The following is a 17,824-nucleotide window of genomic DNA, read 5'->3' as shown; positions in this document are numbered from 1 at the left end:
GGGTGTGGCCTCAGGTGTGGGCGTCCACACTGTGTCCTGGCGTCAGCCTGGGGCAGAGGCGGCAGCGACCTCTGTGTAGTCATGGCCATGGCGGGCCTGGGTTCTTCCGGGAAGTCAGGCCGGACTCTGATGACAAGCTCTGTCCTTTCCCCCTCGCACCTCAGCTCTATGAGTCCACCCTGCACGCCTTTGCCTTCTCTTACTCCATGCTAGGAGAGGAGATCCAGCTCCACTTCATCATCCCCAAGTCCAAGGAGCACCACTTCGTCTTCAGCCAACCCGGAGGCCAGCTGGAGAGCATGCGGCTGCCCCTCGTCACAGACAAGGTACCGGCTTCGAGTCCCCGGGGGGCAAATCAAAGTGGCTGCAAGGGACCACCGAGCTGGAGACCCAGAGACTGTGGTTCTTGATGAGTCCGGCACATGGGGTGGGGTGTGGCGGGGAGAGACGAACATGGTGACTCAGCTTGGAGGGGACTGGGGAGCACAAGGGCTTTGTGGCCACTCAGTCAAATTTGAGTCAAGTTTGGCATCATACTGTCACTTGATGCCTCAGTTTCCTTATCTGTAAGCTTTGGGCAATAATAACTCTTGCAAAAACTTGTGGTGAGAATTGTATGGAATAACCAACGTCAGGCACCAGCACGGTACCTGGAAGATAACAAGGGCCAGTAAATGTTCGTCCCTTCCACTATCTTTTCTTTCATGCTGTCTCTTATGGAACATTTTTTTTTTTTTTTTTTTTTTTGCGTTCGCGGGCCTCTCACTGTTGTGGCCTCTCCCGTTGCGGAGCATAGGCTCCGGACGCGCAGGCTCAGCAGCCATGGCTCACGGGCCCAGCCGCTCCGCGGCCTGTGGGATCTTCCTATACCGGGGCACGAACCCGTGTCCCCTGCATCGGCAGGCGGACTCTCAACCACTGCGCCACCAGGGAAGCCCTCTTATGGAACATGTGAAACAGGCTAAGACGGCAGAATAGTATCATGATTCCCCCGGGGCTGCTTACCCAACCTCAACAGTGATGCACTCAAGGCCACTCTTGCTTCATCAAGCCATCTCTCTTCATCTGCCTTTCTGTGTTACTTGGAAGCGAATCTCAGACATTGCATCATTTCATTTGTAAATAATTCAACGTATATCCTCTAAAGGAGAAATTTTCTCTCTTCCGAGGAGATTGTTCCCAATGATCCGTCGTCTCTCTGGCCGCCATTTTTAGGGGCGCTTGGTTTGACAGTTCCAGCCTGACAACCTCAGAGTCAATCCGTTGCCCCTTCCCCAGCCCCAGCCCCACGGACCTTGTGTACAGCTCTGCTCTTCCTTCTCCAGAGGGCCAGGCATGCCCAGAGCTGAACCCAGCCTTGCAGACCCAGCAGGCTATTATCAAGAATGGAAACATTTGTAAAGGCAGTGAGGCCTTTACTGTAAGGTGCTTGAGACTTTATCAGTTACTGCACTAGCTTTTCCAGGCGGTTCCCATCAGAACTGGTTATGAGGGACTTCCCTGGTGGCGCAGTGGTTAAGAATCCTGCCAATGCAGGGGACATGGGTTCGAGCCCTGGTCTGGGAAGATCCCACATACCGCGGAGCAACTAAGCCCGTGTGCCACAACTACTGAGCCTGCGCTCTAGAGCCCACGAGCCACAACTACTGAAGCCCGCACGCCTAGAGCCCGTGCTCCACACAAGAGAAGCCACCGTAATGAGAAGCCCGCGCACCGCAATGAAGAGCAGCCCCCGCTCGCTGCAACTAGAGAAAGCCCCTGCGCAGCAACAAAGACCCAACGCAGCCAAAAATAAATAAATAACTTTATTAAAAAGAAAGAACTGGTTATGAGTACCAGCTGTATGCACAGCTTTGTAGCAAGTACTTTGAGGAATCGAGAAGGAACAGAAGACGTAGCTTGGCCAGCGGAACCTATTGTTGAGAAAAGAGTGAAAGAAAACACAGTTATTTATGTAAAAGATTCATAGTCTGCGTGTATGAGTATGGCTATGATAGAGGGATTTAAGTCATACAGGAATAACGTGTACTCAGAGCGCGATATTAGGTGCTAATAGGAGAGGCTAATGAATTTGGGTAATCGATATACGCCTGTTAGTTTTGCTCACCTAACAAACCATTTCCGAACAAGCATGTACTTAGCTTCCGATTCTGTGGGCCAGCAGTTTGGACTCAGTTCTGCTGGGTGGTTATCCTGGGGTGGCTTGCTCTCATTTGTGTCCGAGGTTGGTTACCAGGTTGGCGGGGGGCCGGCTGGGCTAGGGACGCCCATGTCTGTTCCCTGCGGCCTCTCCTTCTCCAGCAGGCTAGCCCGGGCTTCTTCCTGGGAGGGTTCCGAGAGAAGGCAGAATGTGTCAGGCCTCTGGAGGCCAGGCTTGGAACTGGCGCGCTGTCATTTTAACTGCATTTTCTCCATAAAAGCAAGTCCCAAGGCTGAGCCAGATGCAGGGAGTGTGGAAATAGATGCCATCTCCTGTTGGAAGAGGCAGCAAACTCACATTTTAAAGGGAGGGGAATCGTTGTGGCCGTGCTGACAAACACTTGCTTCTTTATGCCCGTACTCTCCAGAGTCATGAATACATAAAGAGTCCGACGTTCACTCCCACGACTGGCCGTCACGAGCACGGGCTCTTTAACCTGTACCACGCGATGGATGGTGCCAGCCATTTGCATGTGCTGGTTGTCAAGGAGTATGAAATGGCGATTTATAAGAAATACTGGCCCAACCACATCATGCTGGTGCTCCCGAGTATCTTCAACAGCGCCGGAGTCGGTAGGCCTTTGTAAACGTGCCCTACTCTGTAATATTTCTGTGCATGGAGACTTGAGAGAATGTTCTAGATGTCGACGCACAGTGTGAGAGTTGTGAGTTAAGTTTTATTTGGGGCAAAGCGAGGACTAGAGCTTGGGAGACGGCCTCTCAGCTCCGAGGAACTGCTCCAGTGAGATAAGGGGGGAGGTCAGTGTATATGGGACTTTGGTGGAGGGAGATGCGTGCAGTCAAGCGCACATGTTGGCAGAGGGATGCTACTGGTCACTGGGAGCAGATATCTCTGTTGATGATTTTAGTGCTTTTCTAGATAGGAGACGATGCAAGAAATTGGGCTCATAAAATCGCCTCCTGAAAAATCTCTAACTCTCTGAAGGCCTGTTCTGCCAGTTTTGCCCAGAGCACAGACTGCCTCCTTCCTGATCGCCACCCTGACCTCCTTTCAGGGTGTGCTGAAGGTCAGCGACCGCCGTGGCTACTGACCGCATCCTTGTACAGGCAAATGGCGAGAGATAGTTTATGTCCGCGTAGAGAGGAAAGACCTTTCTCATTAAGCTTTTTGGCTTTTAAAGCTATTTTGATTTGACGATTCTTTTTTCTTCGATGTTTGGTTATTGATTTATTCATGTTCTCAGCTGTTAGAAAAGCAAGGATAAATCGAAGTGTGTGCAAATTGGAGAGGAGTGTTTTCTGCCCTAGAATTCTACCAAGTCAACAGCCTATGGTGGGTGGGTGAGGGCTGCAGATCAGGACCCCCAGGAGCTGGCAGGGCTGGGGCCTCGATGGGCTTTCATCAAGTTCTCTTCTCACTGGGGCTTTGTCCTGGGTGGTCGTCGGCATAGGACTGGCCTGAGTCGGGGTCGTTTGCCCATTTCAGGCGCCGCCCATTTCCTGATCAAGGAGCTGTCTTACCACAACCTGGAGCTGGAGCGGAACCGGCAGGAGGAACTGGGGATCAAGCCTCAGGACATCTGGCCCTTCATCGTGATTTCTGATGACTCCTGCGTGATGTGGAACGTGCTGGACGTCGACTGTGGTGGGGAGAGAAGCAGGTGAGAACCCACACACTCACCCCACCAGTAAGACAAGTGCACGTGCTCTCTTCTCAGTGGGGGATTCTCGTCCGCCCTTCGAGGACCCCAGAGCGTGCCTCACGCTAGAAAGTGTGGTGTGCAGTGGACAGAGCCCGGCGTGTGGTGGGCTCACGTTCCAGGCTTTACTTTGAGTTCTTAATTTAAAAAATGTTACTGAGGTGTAATACATACAGAAAATAATGCAATATATATTCAACAGCAAATATATACGAAAAGGAAAGTATAATACATATCCGGGTATTTTCACAAACAGAACACACACGCTTGACAAACTCCCTGATGAAGAAACAGACCATCACTGGCACCCCAGAACCTTGCAGTCCCTCCTCCCTCCCCCAGCCTCCTCCTAACGTGAAGCTGTATTTTTATTTGCTGTGTGACATTAGGGAAATGACTGTTTTTTGGGTTCTAGATTCCTCATCTTTCAAAGGGGCACTTAAACTTGTGCTAGAAGTTTGTTACAAGGATTAATTAAACCATGAATTGTGTGCCCGGTCACGGGCGCAATGTAGGGAAGGCTCAGTAGATACAGCTGCAGCTGAGCATCATGGGTAAAATATTTCTGTGTGGTTTCACCATGAGTGTTTCAACTTAGCCTTTATTTTGGGCTTGATTTTTTTTTTTTTTTTTTTTGAAAAACAACTTGATTTTTTGGCTTGTTTTTGTGAGAGGCAACTTTTGAGGTTGGTTCACCTCTTCTGTGTTAGTGAGTCCTAATGTAACAATCACCAGTAACACCACTGCTCTTCTAGAAAAAACTGTTTTCTGTCTGATAGAGCTGCACGTGCATGAGGACAGCAGTCACCGTGCTTTCAGTGTTCTCACTGTCATGCTTCCCAGGGCAAGAGCTCGGCCAGGGCAGCAATGAGGAAGAGAACCAAGCTTTTCCCTCTGCCTTTCTGAATTTCATTCTGCAGCAGATGTTCAAGTCCTGGCACGTCAGAGCTGGCTGGGGCCTTAGAGAGTTTAGTTGAAGCCCCTCAGTTGGGGAGAAGGAAGCTGAGATGCAGAGAAGTTGAGCCGTGTCCCTGGGTCTCACAGACAGAGCTCTCGTCACCCCAGCTCCCAGCCCTGGGGTTACTCCCTTCAGCAGCCCTCCCTGGTCGTCGGGTGGCCCCCACTGTCTTCACGGACTTCAGTCACCGGCAGGGTGGGGTGGGAGGTGTTTACACGCTGCCTCCTTCCCTCCCCCCACCTCGCTTGGAATTGACACTGGAAACGCAAGGTGGCTTGGCAGATGCAGAGACTGTGGGCTCCGGAGACAGACAACAGCGTTCAATCCAAGCTCTGTCACGTGACACTGGGCAAGTTATCCAGAGCCTCTTTTTCCTCATCTGTAAAATGGGGTTGCTATGCCTATGTCATAGGATTGCTGCGAGGATCAATGACAGTGAATTTGAAGTGCTGAGCACGGTGCCTGGCGGTTATGATGGGTTCCTCCTGCACCACCCCGCCCGGCAGGTTCAGGGGAGAGCAGCATCCCGGCCAGCCTGGTCCAGAGGGCCTTGCTGTTGTCTGCATGCCAACCGAGGGATGTCCATCTCCTTCCTTCGAACAGGGAATTTTCCTGGTCGGAAAGGAATGTTTCCTTGAAGCACATCATGCAGCACATCGAGGCTTCCCCCAACATCACTCACTACGCCCTGATCGGCATGCGCAAGTGGTCCAGCAAGACTGGGAGCCGCGAGGTGCGCGAGCCCTTCTCCCGCTGCCACGTGCACGACTTCATCATCCTGAACGTGGACTTGACCCAGAACGTGCAGTACAACCAGAATCGGTGAGCTCCTGCGCCGTCTTGGCTGTCAGCTCTGCCCACGGTCCCAGGGCCCTCCGTGAGGGGCAGCCTTACTCCTGGCAGGGGCTGCTCTGTCCTTGCCCTTCAGGGCCAACGAAACCAGAGCCTTTTCACCCATAGCATTGGCCTGGTCCCTTGCTTTCAGCCCTCATGGGTTTTTCTGGTATTTTCGTTGTATAATTTTAGGGCAGATTTGCCTAAGACCATTCAGCTTCCTTCCTCAATTCACGTGGTACCTTATTTAATGACTTAAATGCTACTAGGTGTTGTTTCTCTTTCTTTTTCTGCTCCTTCTCTGAGCATGTCACTTTTTAGGAGCGTTAGCACTGAAGGAAACTGTAATTTCCCTGTGTCACTCTCTACAGACCTATGCAGAAATGCTCACGTCACGAGAAGAATCTAATCACTAACGTTTATTGAGCCCTCGACGTGCCAGGCCGTGGGCACACCCCCGAGAGGGCCCAGGCAGGAGTGTCAATTCTGGAGCCAGACCGACCTGCCAGGAATTTGGGTTCTGCCACTGTCAGCTTTGCAATTTCGGCAGATGACTTGCCATCTCTGAGTCTTGTTTTCTCCAGCTGTAAAAAGTGGCTAATATTTTTACTTTGGGAGGCCGGTTGTTTTCTTTTCAGCAAATAGATGAAGTGGTGTTTGTCGAGTCCCCCTCACGGTGCCGGGCGTGTCGTGCCTGGTCCACAGGTGGCAGTGCTTCTGTAGTGTAAGGCTGGGGTGCACCCTGCTTTCCTGGTGCAGGCGCGTCACAGCTCGTCCTGTTTTCCTTCTCGGTTTGCCTTCTGTACCTCCCAGAGGAAGGTCTTTGGCGCAGGAACGAGCCTGCTCCACCTTCCCAGCCCCCAGTACAGGGGTGCACACTCCACGTGTCTGGTAGGGGCGTGACTGGGGTGTGTGAGCTGCCTCCAGTCCGACCCGCCCCCTCCTCTGGCTCTGGGCAGGTTCATGTGTGATGATGTGGACTTCAACCTGCGGGTGCACAGCGCCGGCCTCCTGCTCTGCCGGTTCAACCGCTTCAGTGTGATGAAGAAGCAGATTGCGGTGGGCGGGCACAGGTCCTTCCACATCACGTCCAAGGTGGGTGTGGCCGTGTGCCTAGAGGGGGCTGCTGTCCGTGGTGGGAAAGCTGGCAGGGAGGCCACCCGGGCGCCTTTGAGTCAGTGGGGTGGGCTTGACTGCTGGGAAGTATTAGTAAAGGTTTTCGGTTGGGAGCGCTGGGAAGGGAAAGACTCCATCAGGTTTCCCTTCTGATCTCCGACTCTAACTGGTTTCCTGTGTGTCCCCCGCAGCGCACACGCACCACCAGCCCTCCTGTGCGCCCTTGCCTGCCCGCTCTCTCTCTCCCCATTGGTTTCCTGAGCTCATCTCTGTCACTGTCTTTGCCGTTCACTTGTCCGGCTTTTCCGCTGGACAGAGCCCCTTTGGGGAGGGGGCAGGTGCGGTGCCGTGCTCTTCTCGGAGCCCCTAGGACAGTGCCTGCCAAACACTGTCTGAATGGCTCTGACGGGCTAGCCTGATGGCTGAGCCGGCCTCCAGATGGGCAGAGACGTGATCTGCTTGTGTCGGTCCTGGCCGGGCAGACCTGGGCATTTCAGATGCGAAGTCACGGTGAGCCTTCGGAGATCTGTGTCTTCCAGGAACCCATACGGAGTCGGCACACCCCTGCCTTGAAGGTCCCTCCGATCCATGGGGCAGAGTGTCAGAGATGAGCTGGAGAAGTAGGCAGGACCTTATCCGCTGTGGGAAGGTTCTAGACTTTTCTGTAGGAGTAACGAGAACCCATTGAAGGGTGTGCAGCAGAGGGTTTGATTAGCATGACTTACATCCACAGTCTCTCTGGCTGTAGCATGGGAAGTCTGTTGGTGACGGGACGCGAGATGGTGGGCCCAGATGGCCGGGCCGTGGAGAGCAGGGGCCACGGGACTGGACTGGAGGCAGATAGGGTCTGGGGACCAAGGGGAGATTGGCCGTTCCCAGAGGTTTGCATCCCTGGATTTAGGGGAATGTTCCCAAGGTCCATGGATTCCCTTATTTTTTTCTAGACCAGGCAGCCAGTTTTCGGCGTGGAATGGTCAGTGTCTACGATTCTGATTGATCACGTGATCAGTTTTCACATGTCCCACTTCGGTTAAACCTAATTTTTCTTAATGGAGAACTTCACAGTGGAAGTTATGTGTTCTCACATTGCTGCTCCATGACACAGCCTTCCACGACGGCGCCACCCACCCTGGGTCCCTGCTCAGGGTGGCTGGGAGTGGCTGACACCCGCCCTTCCCCACGCAGGTGTCTGACAGCCCCATGGCCATCGTGCCGGCCCAGTACATCTGCGCCCCCGACAGCAAGCACACGTTCCTCGCAGCCCCTGCGCAGCTCCTGCTGGAGAAGTTCCTGCAGCACCACAGCCACCGCTTCTTCCCGCTGTCCCTGAAGAATCATGGCCACCCCGTGCTGTCCGTCGACTGCTACCTTAACCTGGGGTCTCAGGTAACTGTCAGAGGGGGCGCTGTCGAGTCCATAAATCCGGGAAATTCCTAAACACGCGCGCCAGAACCCAGCACTTGGAATGAGAACCACTCCACTACTTCCGCTCCGGTATGACCCCACTTTACAGCTGATAAGATAAAGGCTGAGAGGACTGAAGTGGTTTGGCCCCGATATGAGAAGTTAAGAATAGAAACCCACTTCTGATGCTAAACATTTCTGATTCTCAAATGAATTAATGAATTGATAAATCTGGATAAGTCTTGGAGTTGAGTTTTAGGATATAGATTTGGAAATAACATTAAATACTGTCTCTGTTCCTCCAGGTCTGAGCTTGACCTGGCGGTTAGCATTTGCTAGATGCCAAGCGCTAACACAGTGTCGTGGGGTGTGTCACGGAGAATGACGTTTTCTCTTGGATTCCTTTCTTTCCAGATCTCTGTGTGTTATGTGAGCTCCAGGCCCCACTCTCTGAACATCACCTGCTCCGACTTCCTGTTTAGTGGACTCCTGCTCTACCTCTGTGACTCTTTTGTGGGAGCTGCCTTCCTGAAAAAGTTTCATTTTCTGAAAGGTAACTTCCCGTACTCTTACCACGGACCTTGCCTTGAGTGGCTGTCGCCACCTGGCGCCTCTGCGGAGGTGACCTCTGGTCCTAGTCCTTGGCAACGGGTAGACTGAGGCTCAGGGCGCATGACTTCCCCCAGCATCCAGGGAAGCGCAAAGAAGGCTGGGATGGGATCCCAGGGCAGCTCTTTCCCCCTCTACCTGTTTGCGTAGAGACAAGACACAGCCCCTTTCTTTTCGGTGATTAGCAGTTAGTTTCAACGTTTCTGTTGCTTTCCAATCCAGGCTCCTAGCCTAAGCTCGCAGATCCCCTCAGACATTTTTCCTTCTTGGTGGGTGAGTTCTTCTTCCTTGTCTTGGGGTGCCACGTGCGTCTTTACTTCTCTTCTAATCTTTCTCCCTCTGTAGGTGTTTTCGTGCGAGAGTGGTTGAGAGTGAGAGACATTCATTCTGTATGACTTAAACACATTCTTCCCAATCCAGCTGGGACCCCTAATCGAGCTTCACTTTTCCTTGGCTGGCCTTGACTCTGACCTTCCTCTCTACCAGGTGTTTAGTGAGCACCGACATTGCATAAGCTTTGGGGAAATAGTCAGAGGTTTCCACAACCTTCTCTGCTCTTGGGAAACATTTCGTCTCATAGGAGGATAGGATGTGTAGGAAGGGAGGGAGGTAGCTAGAATGAACACCCGTGATTGCTGCTGAATGCTAGGCGTCGAGAGGCGGGAGAATCCTCCTTGCCCAGCAGAGGAAGAGTCAGGAGGTGCGCGGGGCCTGGGCGGGTGGCCGGCTGGGATGGCTGGACAGGGAGGGTTGGGCTGGAAGGACCGGGGGAGGGCGCTGCCCAGCAGGGTCTGGAGCCGAGGATGTTGGTTTGTGGTCCTGTGAGTCTGTCTCCTTCTCCCCCTCTGCTCGCTTCTTTGCCAGTGCTTCTTGGTTCCGTGTTGTCTCATCTGCCAGACCTGCCCAATCACAGTCTCACTGTCTTGCTAAGATTAAGATGCATCCCCAAGGCACCAAGAGCTCACGTGGACACCCGGTCCTTCCCTTCCAAGCAGCAGCGTACTTCATTCTTGCGAATAGCAGCCAGGCGGTCCTTTCCTTTGGAGAAACTCCCCTGTTTTCTTCACATGCCTCTGCTGTCGTCCACACAGGTGCCACCTTGTGTGTGATCTGTCAGGACCGCAACTCACTCCGCCAGACGGTCGTCCGCCTGGAGCTGGAAGATGAGTGGCAGTTTCGGCTGCGAGATGAATTCCAGACCGCCAACGCCAAGGAAGACCGACCCCTCTTCTTTCTGACCGGACGACACATCTGAGGGAGACACACCTGAGGGTGGGGCCTTCAGAACCTCAGGCTGCTGAGGCTAAAGGAAGAATAGGAACCACGGAGTGTCTGGACTGGGGCAGGACCCAGAGGTGTCTGTTGGCCACCCCCTCACGGTAGGTGCCAGGGAACCGAGGCCCAGAGGTGGACCGAGACTTACTGAGACCCACGGGGATGAGTGAACGGTGAGCAGGAACTCAAACCAAAGGCCCCTAAGTTCCGGGGCAGACCCCATCGCCCTGGCCTGTGTTGAAGTCCATCGTATGAAGAACAAAGTTTTGCCTGCTGTCACATCGTCCATATGCTTCCACGGACAGACTTGACTTTTCTCTTAGCTCTGAAGGATCCCCCCTGGCTTATCTTGTACAGGCGCCAGCGTTTCAGATGATGGATATGATGTTGGCTATGTAGGTTTCTCTATAACCTACTACAGAGCAATATTCCAAAAGAACCTTTTAACTGTAAAGGCTGGAGACAAGAAAAAATGAAGTAGGTTCACTTAATAAGAATTATGTAAGTTTACTCTTTTAGAAGCTAGCCCAAAGGCATCAACTTTAATAAAGTAAAACAAATAGTTTCACTTCAGAGCAAATACGATTCTATTAAAATAGTATAGGGTAAATACCCTACCTCTTAGAAAGGGCAAAAGTGAAAAGAAACTTTTTTAAAAACTACAGGGGTTTCAGGAAGGAAGTTAGGGTTACAGAGATTGACCTTGAGAAATAGAATTTGCCTTACAAAGGAAAGAGGACCAAATGGCTTACTTGAAACAAACAATGAGAACAACTAAAGCGACGTGGAAAATAGTTGATAAGAACTAGACTTGTGACTCTAATTTATTGAAGCTCAGTTTTTAGTTCCTTGAATCGCTTGTCTTCTCTTACGAATGTTTGGTCCCTGACAGGAGAGGAAGGGGGACAGACAAGGCAGCAGCGATGTTCTGTGATGCGCCCACACTCTGGCTTGCGCTGGGATGTTTTTTAAACCAGCGTGTTAGAGGGCCCCCTAGAGGCTGGGCCTTGGGCCAGGTGCTTTCACAGTTACGATCTTGCTTAACCCTTCCAGCAGCCCATGTGCGTGGAATTATGCTTCCCATTTCAAAGATGAGACAGTTGAGATGTAGAGAGCGCATCTCACCAAGATCACACAGCCGGAGAGAAGCAGAAGCAGACTCTGGGGTCCGTCTCCCCACCACACTGCTTGTGGAGTGGCCCGTAACCAAAGGAAGAGTTTAAAGGTCGTCAGAAATGAATCAGCAGAATGCACTCTCATCCATCCATCTTAGACGTTTAAAGCACTCTAATGGATAGCAATCCGAGAAGAAATTCTTTTCAAAGATGATGCCAAAGAGTTAATGTCAATCTTTTCTTCCTTAAGAAAGAAAGTCCATGAGTATAAAAGATTTAGATCAGTGTTTCTAAAATGATCACTTTGTATATGTCATTATTCCTATCCTGGAATAAAAACTTACCTTCTTTAGTTCTACTTGTCTTTTGTAAATGGTGGCTTCTGGTGGCTTCTGGGCTGCTTTCCTTATTTGATTGGTTAATTTAAACTTGGGAAAAAAACCCAAACGAGTATTCGTATTTGCTCCAGCCTTATTATAAATAGAATTTGTGATGCGTGTATTGTTGCTTTGCTGGGAACGAGTTGCATTGTTTTGGGAGGAAGTAGTGTGGCCAGTGGTCCTGGGGGGCTAATACCTGCTTAAAATCTCGATGAATGACAGAAGGACAGTTTTTGGAAAGGAAAGAAGAACAAATCCATAAAAATAAGGGTATATTAAGATGTGGAGGAACCCCTGAAAGAGAAAAGACAGGCAGAAATGGAAGAAACAATGGCCCAAAGCGTGCAAAGAAGCCTGCCACACAGGAGGATGGTTTCCTCCTGTGCCCTGAGCTTCTGAGTGACTAAAGAAGCAGGCGGGGGCCTGGGCGTTTGGCAGGGTCGTTCCCAGGGGAAGTCGCTCGGAGCAGCCATGCTCTTTGGCGCCTCGCAGCCCTCCCTGCCGCGCTCTGCACCCCGCAACCAACCTGAGCGGAACAGCTGATTGGGTTGAGGCTCAGGCCCGGAGTGTGGAGCCCCAAGCAGGGGGGCGGGTCCCCAGGCCTTTGCGAAGACAAGCTGTCGGCACCCCGTCGCCACCGCAGTGTCCTCTGCCCACAGTCACTTGCGGCAGTAGATAGCAAACAGGAGCGCCCTAGTAGGGAAATAAACGCACAGCTAAAACTCATAACAAAATACAGGAAATGTTATAGAGGGAGAGGTGATAAGCTCCCTGAAGAGTCAATACAGCAGACGGAATCCCATCAACAAAGTATAGTTAAGTTCAGGGAAAAAGAATATACCGCATCCAGAACAAAAAAAGATCAGGTACAGATCTCGGAAATTCAAACCTCTGTAGGCGGATGAAATAGACCAGCTCAAGAGTGAAAGAGACATGGGCTTCCCTGGTGGCGCAGTGGTTGAGAGTCCGACTGCCGATGCAGGGCACACGGGTTCGTGCCCCGGTCCGGGAGGATCCCGCATGCCGCGGAGTGGCTGGGCCCGTGAGCCATGGCCACCGGGTCTGTGCGTCCGGAGCCTGTGCTCCACAACGGGAGAGGCCCGCGTACAGCAAAAAAAAAAGAGTGAAAGAGACAGCTGGAAGGTGCAGTTGAGAAAGTCTCTAAGAAGGCAGTACAAAGGGATGTTCCTGATCTCTGCTGACCCTTAACTTCTCCCTTTGCTTACTGCGTGTCAGCTGCCTGGCCCTCCTGGACCACCTTGGCCACTGCCAGGCCAGCACCCGCCTCTGCCCGGAGTGCTTCTCCCTCCCCTCACATCCGCTTGGGTCCCTCCCTCGTTTGCACTAAGTCCTTACTACTCAAAGGCCACCTCCTCAATGAGGTCATCCCTGATTGAGAGTACCTACTAACAGAACACAGTTTGTTTAGCCGTCTTTTGTGTTTTGGGTCTTTCCCCACAAGAGCAGGAATTTTATGAGACAGTTCCACTGCTCTGTTCCCAGAGCCTTGATTATGCCCAGCGAATTGTAGGGACCGCGAGATGCCCATTGAATGAACGAATGAATCTCTTCTATCTTAGCTGGTCCCAACATGGGAGCTGGGGGTGGGAGTGGTCGGTGATGGGGGAACTGATAAAATGAGTGAAATTGAGCAAAAATTCTTGGTTTAATGGGGCAGAAGTGATTAACATGTTAATGGAAAAGGAATATTTAAATATAAGTGTTAAAAACTTTTAGAGAAGCTGCTAGAAGGAAAAAACAGGGTGTCCAATATCTAAAACATTAAAGGGAAAGGTAGCACTGACAAAATCAGTGTATGAGGTAAGAGCAGGCTGGGGAGGGGATAAACAGCAAGAAAACTTGGTAAATAGAATACACATCCAAACCTATCAGTAAGCAAAATAACTATAAATGAATTAAAGTCACCTAACAACAGATTGAGGTTCTCAGATTGGGTCAAGACGAGATATTTTAAGTTAAAATTCAGAGTTCTACCCAGAGGGATGAGACTGTCCCGACACGTTGTAGATACGCCAACATTGCTATGAAATATAAAGAATTGTGAGAAATACGAGAAGATGGGTAAATGGTGTAATCATAAATGGAGTCTAGTATGTCTCCTGCAGAAGCAGACAAAGAAGACCCACAGAAATGAGAGTTGGTTGACACAGTTATATGTTTGGTCTAAAGTAATTAACCTTCAAAGAGGAGAGAATTCGTGTGTAATAAGAATTCCAGAAGATGTCCTGGAACTAGATAGCGGTGAGGGTCGCATAACATAGTGAATGTGCTAAACGTCACTAATGGCCAATTTTATGTATATTTTGCCGCCATAAAATAAAAACTCACCCAGAACATTGGGAAATACGGAATCCTGTACTTCTGAAACGCCAGATATAACAGTCACCCCAAAACCAGATAAGAATAATAAGTACACACCAAAAAACTGATTCTTTGTTTCCTGAAAACTTTCAGCAATTTACGACTCTTGCAATAAAGGAGGAGAAACCATGCTACAAGAGCAACATTTATATGGATGTCAGAGTTCTTGACGCAGGATGTGGCGGTGCAGAGGGCACGGAATCTGACATCGGGAGACTCGGGTTCATGCCTTGGCTCCTTTGCCAAGTCACCCAGCTCCCTGGAGACTGTGTTAGCTATGAAATCAGCAACAGTGAGTAGCAAACTTTCTTGAGCATCTACTATGGTTAGTCATTTTACTAGATGGCTAATTGTCCATTATTTCATTTAGTCATCACAATCACACTTGAAGTAGATATCATTGGTATCATTTTACGGAGTAAGAAACTAGGGCTCAGAGAGGCTGAGTGACGTGTCTGAGATCACACACCTCTCAAGTGCCAGAACAAATGTAGATTCATGCCTGCAGGTGTGAGGATAGTTTCACTAACATCACAGCTGCGTGCTATCTTGAGTTATTTACTTCCCCCAAATGCTGTATATTGGAAGGCACTATGGCTCCTAAGACTCTGTGTGCAATAGAAATACTGATCCAGAATTTTCTCACTGGGTTGCCTGTTGCACGTGGTGCTGGATTCAAGCATGTGCCAAATGCAGCACATTATGTGCCGTCTAGAGTCTAGGCAATCCCAGCATTAAGGTTTAGAAACCACTTTCAATAAAGAAGTTTGCATGAAACCTCCCGCATCTGGCTTCAGCTTCTGCAGACAGCTCTTGAAGGGAAAACCATGCACCAAGGGCAAGTCCGGTGTCCACGGCTGCTGTTTCTTTTTCAGTCTACTTGCTTAGGCAGACTTCCTGCTCAGAAGGAATTAGCATTTTAATTAGCAAAACAGTTGGGAAGGCCAGTGCAGAGTTTTCAAGCCCTTCAGGTCTAGAGAAGAAACAGAAATTCTAAGACTGCATTTGTCATTCACTGAATAGACTGTCCCAGTTTCCTTTTGCCTTTCTTCTAAAACTCGGGCGAGCACCAATTTTTCTCTCTTAGGATCTTTTGCTCTATGAAAGGGTGTTTCCTAGGGGTGGCAGTCCGCCCTACCAAGAAGGGTGGGCTTTGGGTGGTGGTGTGAGTTGAATTGTGTCCCCCAATGAGATATATTGAAGTTGTAACCCCCAGTCGTTCAGAATGTGAGTTTAATTGGAAATAGGATTGTTGTGATGTAATTAGTTGAGATGAGGTCATATTGGAGTAAAGTGGGGCCCTAATCCAGTGTGACTGGTGTCTTTATAAGAAGACAAAGAGAAACAGAGGGAGAACACCATGGGCTGTGGAGACAGAGACTGGAGTGATCAATCTACAAACTAAAGAATTCCAGGGATTGCTGGGAACCAACAGAAGCTGGGAGACAAGGAAGGATTCTTCACTAGAGCCTTAGGAGGGCATAGCCGGCTGACACCTTGATTTTGAGCTTGTAGCTTCCAGAACTGTGAGAGGATAAATTTCTGTTGTTTTAAGCCCACTACCTTGTGGCACTTTGTTACATGCAAGCCCTAGGGAATCAACACAGGTGGGCGATGCATACTTCATCTGGCAAAGTTTGGCAAAGTTTGGCAAAGTTTGGCAAAGGCTTCCTAGGATCCTGGTATGAGGTAGTTGTGTCTACAAGACTAAGACTTAGGAAAGGAACACTTTTGGGGTCTCTTGATCTTGGCCAAGCAGGCAAACGAGTAAACCAAACAACCACACAAATAGATATAGCTTATTTTTTTAAAACACAGAATTTAGGACTTCCCTGGTTGGGGGCGCAGTGGTTAAGAACCCGCCTGCCAAGGCAGGGGACACAGGTTCAATCCCTCATCCGGGGAGATCCCACATGCCGCGGAGCAACTAAGCCCATGCGCCACAACTACTGAGCCTGCGCTCTAGAGCCTGCGAGCCACAACTACTGAGCCTGCGTGCTGCAACTACTGAAGCCCACGCGCCTAGAGCCCACGCTCCACAACAAGAGAAGCCCGCGCACCGCAACGAAGAGTAGCCTCCCTCACCACAACTAGAGAAAGCCCGCGTGCAGCAACGAAGACCCAACGCAGCCAAAAATAAATAAGTAAAATAAATAAATTAAAAAATACAGAATTGTAAAGATCGGCTGCATTCAGGAGCCAAGAGCTTCCCTTTATATTAATAACGGCTACTACCCATTGAGCTCCTTGAGTGCTACATACACACTTTTCCAAGCATTTTTTCATATGTATGATGTCATTTACTACTTAACATCCAGAGGGTGGTGGTTATCATATCTGTTTCACAGGTGTGGACAGGAGGCCCGAGCAGGTGAAGGAATTTGCTGGTAAGTGGCAGAGGCAGGATCCATCTTCAGGCCCGTCTGAGCCTGGTCTGCAGGGGCTTGAGCCAACGCCCAGTGCTTCTACCTGGGGCCCCAGCAAGGGGAATTTGATTTCTATTTGAAATTTGTTATTTAGATATTATACAAACAACATTATGCCAGCCAATTAGGGAAAAAAAAAAGGTTTCACAGTCCTTTTTCTACCAGACGTTTACTAAACTCAGATCCTGGGATGAAGGTGGCAGAAACCGCCCTTATTCTTAGGTCACTCGTGCCTCCATGGAAAACCCACCATCTTCTAAGTGCCTCATTCTAGACCTTTTCTCTGAACCGGAATGACTTGTGCATACTATAATTTTGCATTCTGTTTCCCTGTTTAGTTAATAGTAAGACCACAGTATGTTTATACTGCTAAGTAAGTCTTATTATTTGTTTATGGTGGCCTAACACATAGGATTTGTTTGAATAAATGATCATGAATCGTTCGGTTCCTTAAGGCGGAGCCTTTAGTTTCTTATCATCTTTTGTCATCAGACTCTTGGGAAGCGGTGTGATGCAAGTAATGGGACAAGACTTGTCTTCACCTCTCTTTGCTTCCATTTCCCCACATGTTAAATGACAAAAGTAATAACAGTGTTTCCAGGCAGGATGTAAGGGGCAGGCATCATGAGTGATTAACCTGCTTGGTCCAGAGCCTGCTGGTAAATGTCCCATGAAGAGCCTGGCAACACACCTGTGTGCCCACAGAGAGGCTTTTCTTCCTTGGCAAACTGCCTTAAAGGAAAGTTCCAGCGGGTGAGACATAGGCTCTAAGTTTTTGAACATTTCTCTAGCTTCCAAATTTCTTGTCTATTTCCTTTCTAGGAGGGCACTCTGATTTTCCCTCCCTCCACTGTCTGAGCACATCGGTCACACCTGGCTTCTGGTGGCAATATGGGCTCTTGTCACTGACGTTTTGAAATGAATGTATTCGCCGCAAAATGCTGCATCACTATTGTTTCGATCGTTGTTTCTTTAGGAACTTTTGAGGCTGAACGTATTTCCTCTGGTGTGTTTCTTGGCCTTTGAGGTCCTGGTGTTTTCCTTAATGATTTGCGTGACATCTTTGGATAACATGTAAAGTAACTCCTTACGTATCGTTCGTGTTTTCTTAAATTGTCTTCTCAATATGTTTTTCTTTAAATTTTGGTCCTGCTGTTCTTTGCTATTCACAGGGCCTCCTGTAAGGGTTTACCCAGTTACCAGGTTTTACCCGGTTTGAGGTCTAGAGTGATGACAATGGCAATAGTGACGACTACTATTTATTGGGCATTTACTGTATGCCAGGCACTGTGATAGGAACTTTTCATTCTTTCTCATTTCATCATTACAAATTGATTATTAGGTACTATACATGCATAATCTCTTACCTGAAACCCTTGGGATCAGGTGTATCGATATTTTGCAATTCAGAGTATTTGACTTTCTGAAAAGTAGCGTGGTTCATATCCCACTTACCACAGCAACC

The 17,824-nt window shown here is 49.6% G+C and overlaps 1 protein-coding gene across 2 annotated transcripts in view; it reads left to right on the top strand.

Annotated features, from left to right (window-relative positions):
* The window catches only part of GREB1 (growth regulating estrogen receptor binding 1), an 82,266-nt gene extending 70,733 nt beyond the window's left edge, over nt 1–11,533 (top strand). For both annotated transcript variants that reach the window (XM_067703682.1, XM_067703680.1), the window contains 8 exons: nt 165–326; nt 2,568–2,772; nt 3,647–3,821; nt 5,422–5,640; nt 6,612–6,747; nt 7,954–8,154; nt 8,587–8,725; nt 9,873–11,533. In XM_067703682.1, coding sequence (XP_067559783.1) covers nt 165–326; nt 2,568–2,772; nt 3,647–3,821; nt 5,422–5,640; nt 6,612–6,747; nt 7,954–8,154; nt 8,587–8,725; nt 9,873–10,036 — 1,401 coding nt within the window. In that variant the 3' untranslated portion in view covers nt 10,037–11,533. The remainder of the gene's footprint in view (nt 1–164; nt 327–2,567; nt 2,773–3,646; nt 3,822–5,421; nt 5,641–6,611; nt 6,748–7,953; nt 8,155–8,586; nt 8,726–9,872) is intronic.
* Nucleotides 11,534–17,824: the final 6,291 nt, after the last annotated feature.

This window comes from Pseudorca crassidens, chromosome 14 (assembly GCF_039906515.1).
Source record: "Pseudorca crassidens isolate mPseCra1 chromosome 14, mPseCra1.hap1, whole genome shotgun sequence".
In the NCBI taxonomy this organism is placed as follows: Eukaryota; Metazoa; Chordata; class Mammalia; order Artiodactyla; family Delphinidae; genus Pseudorca; species Pseudorca crassidens.
The sequence above is the reverse complement of the archived record's forward strand: the minus strand, read 5'-3'. Positions and strand labels throughout refer to the sequence as shown.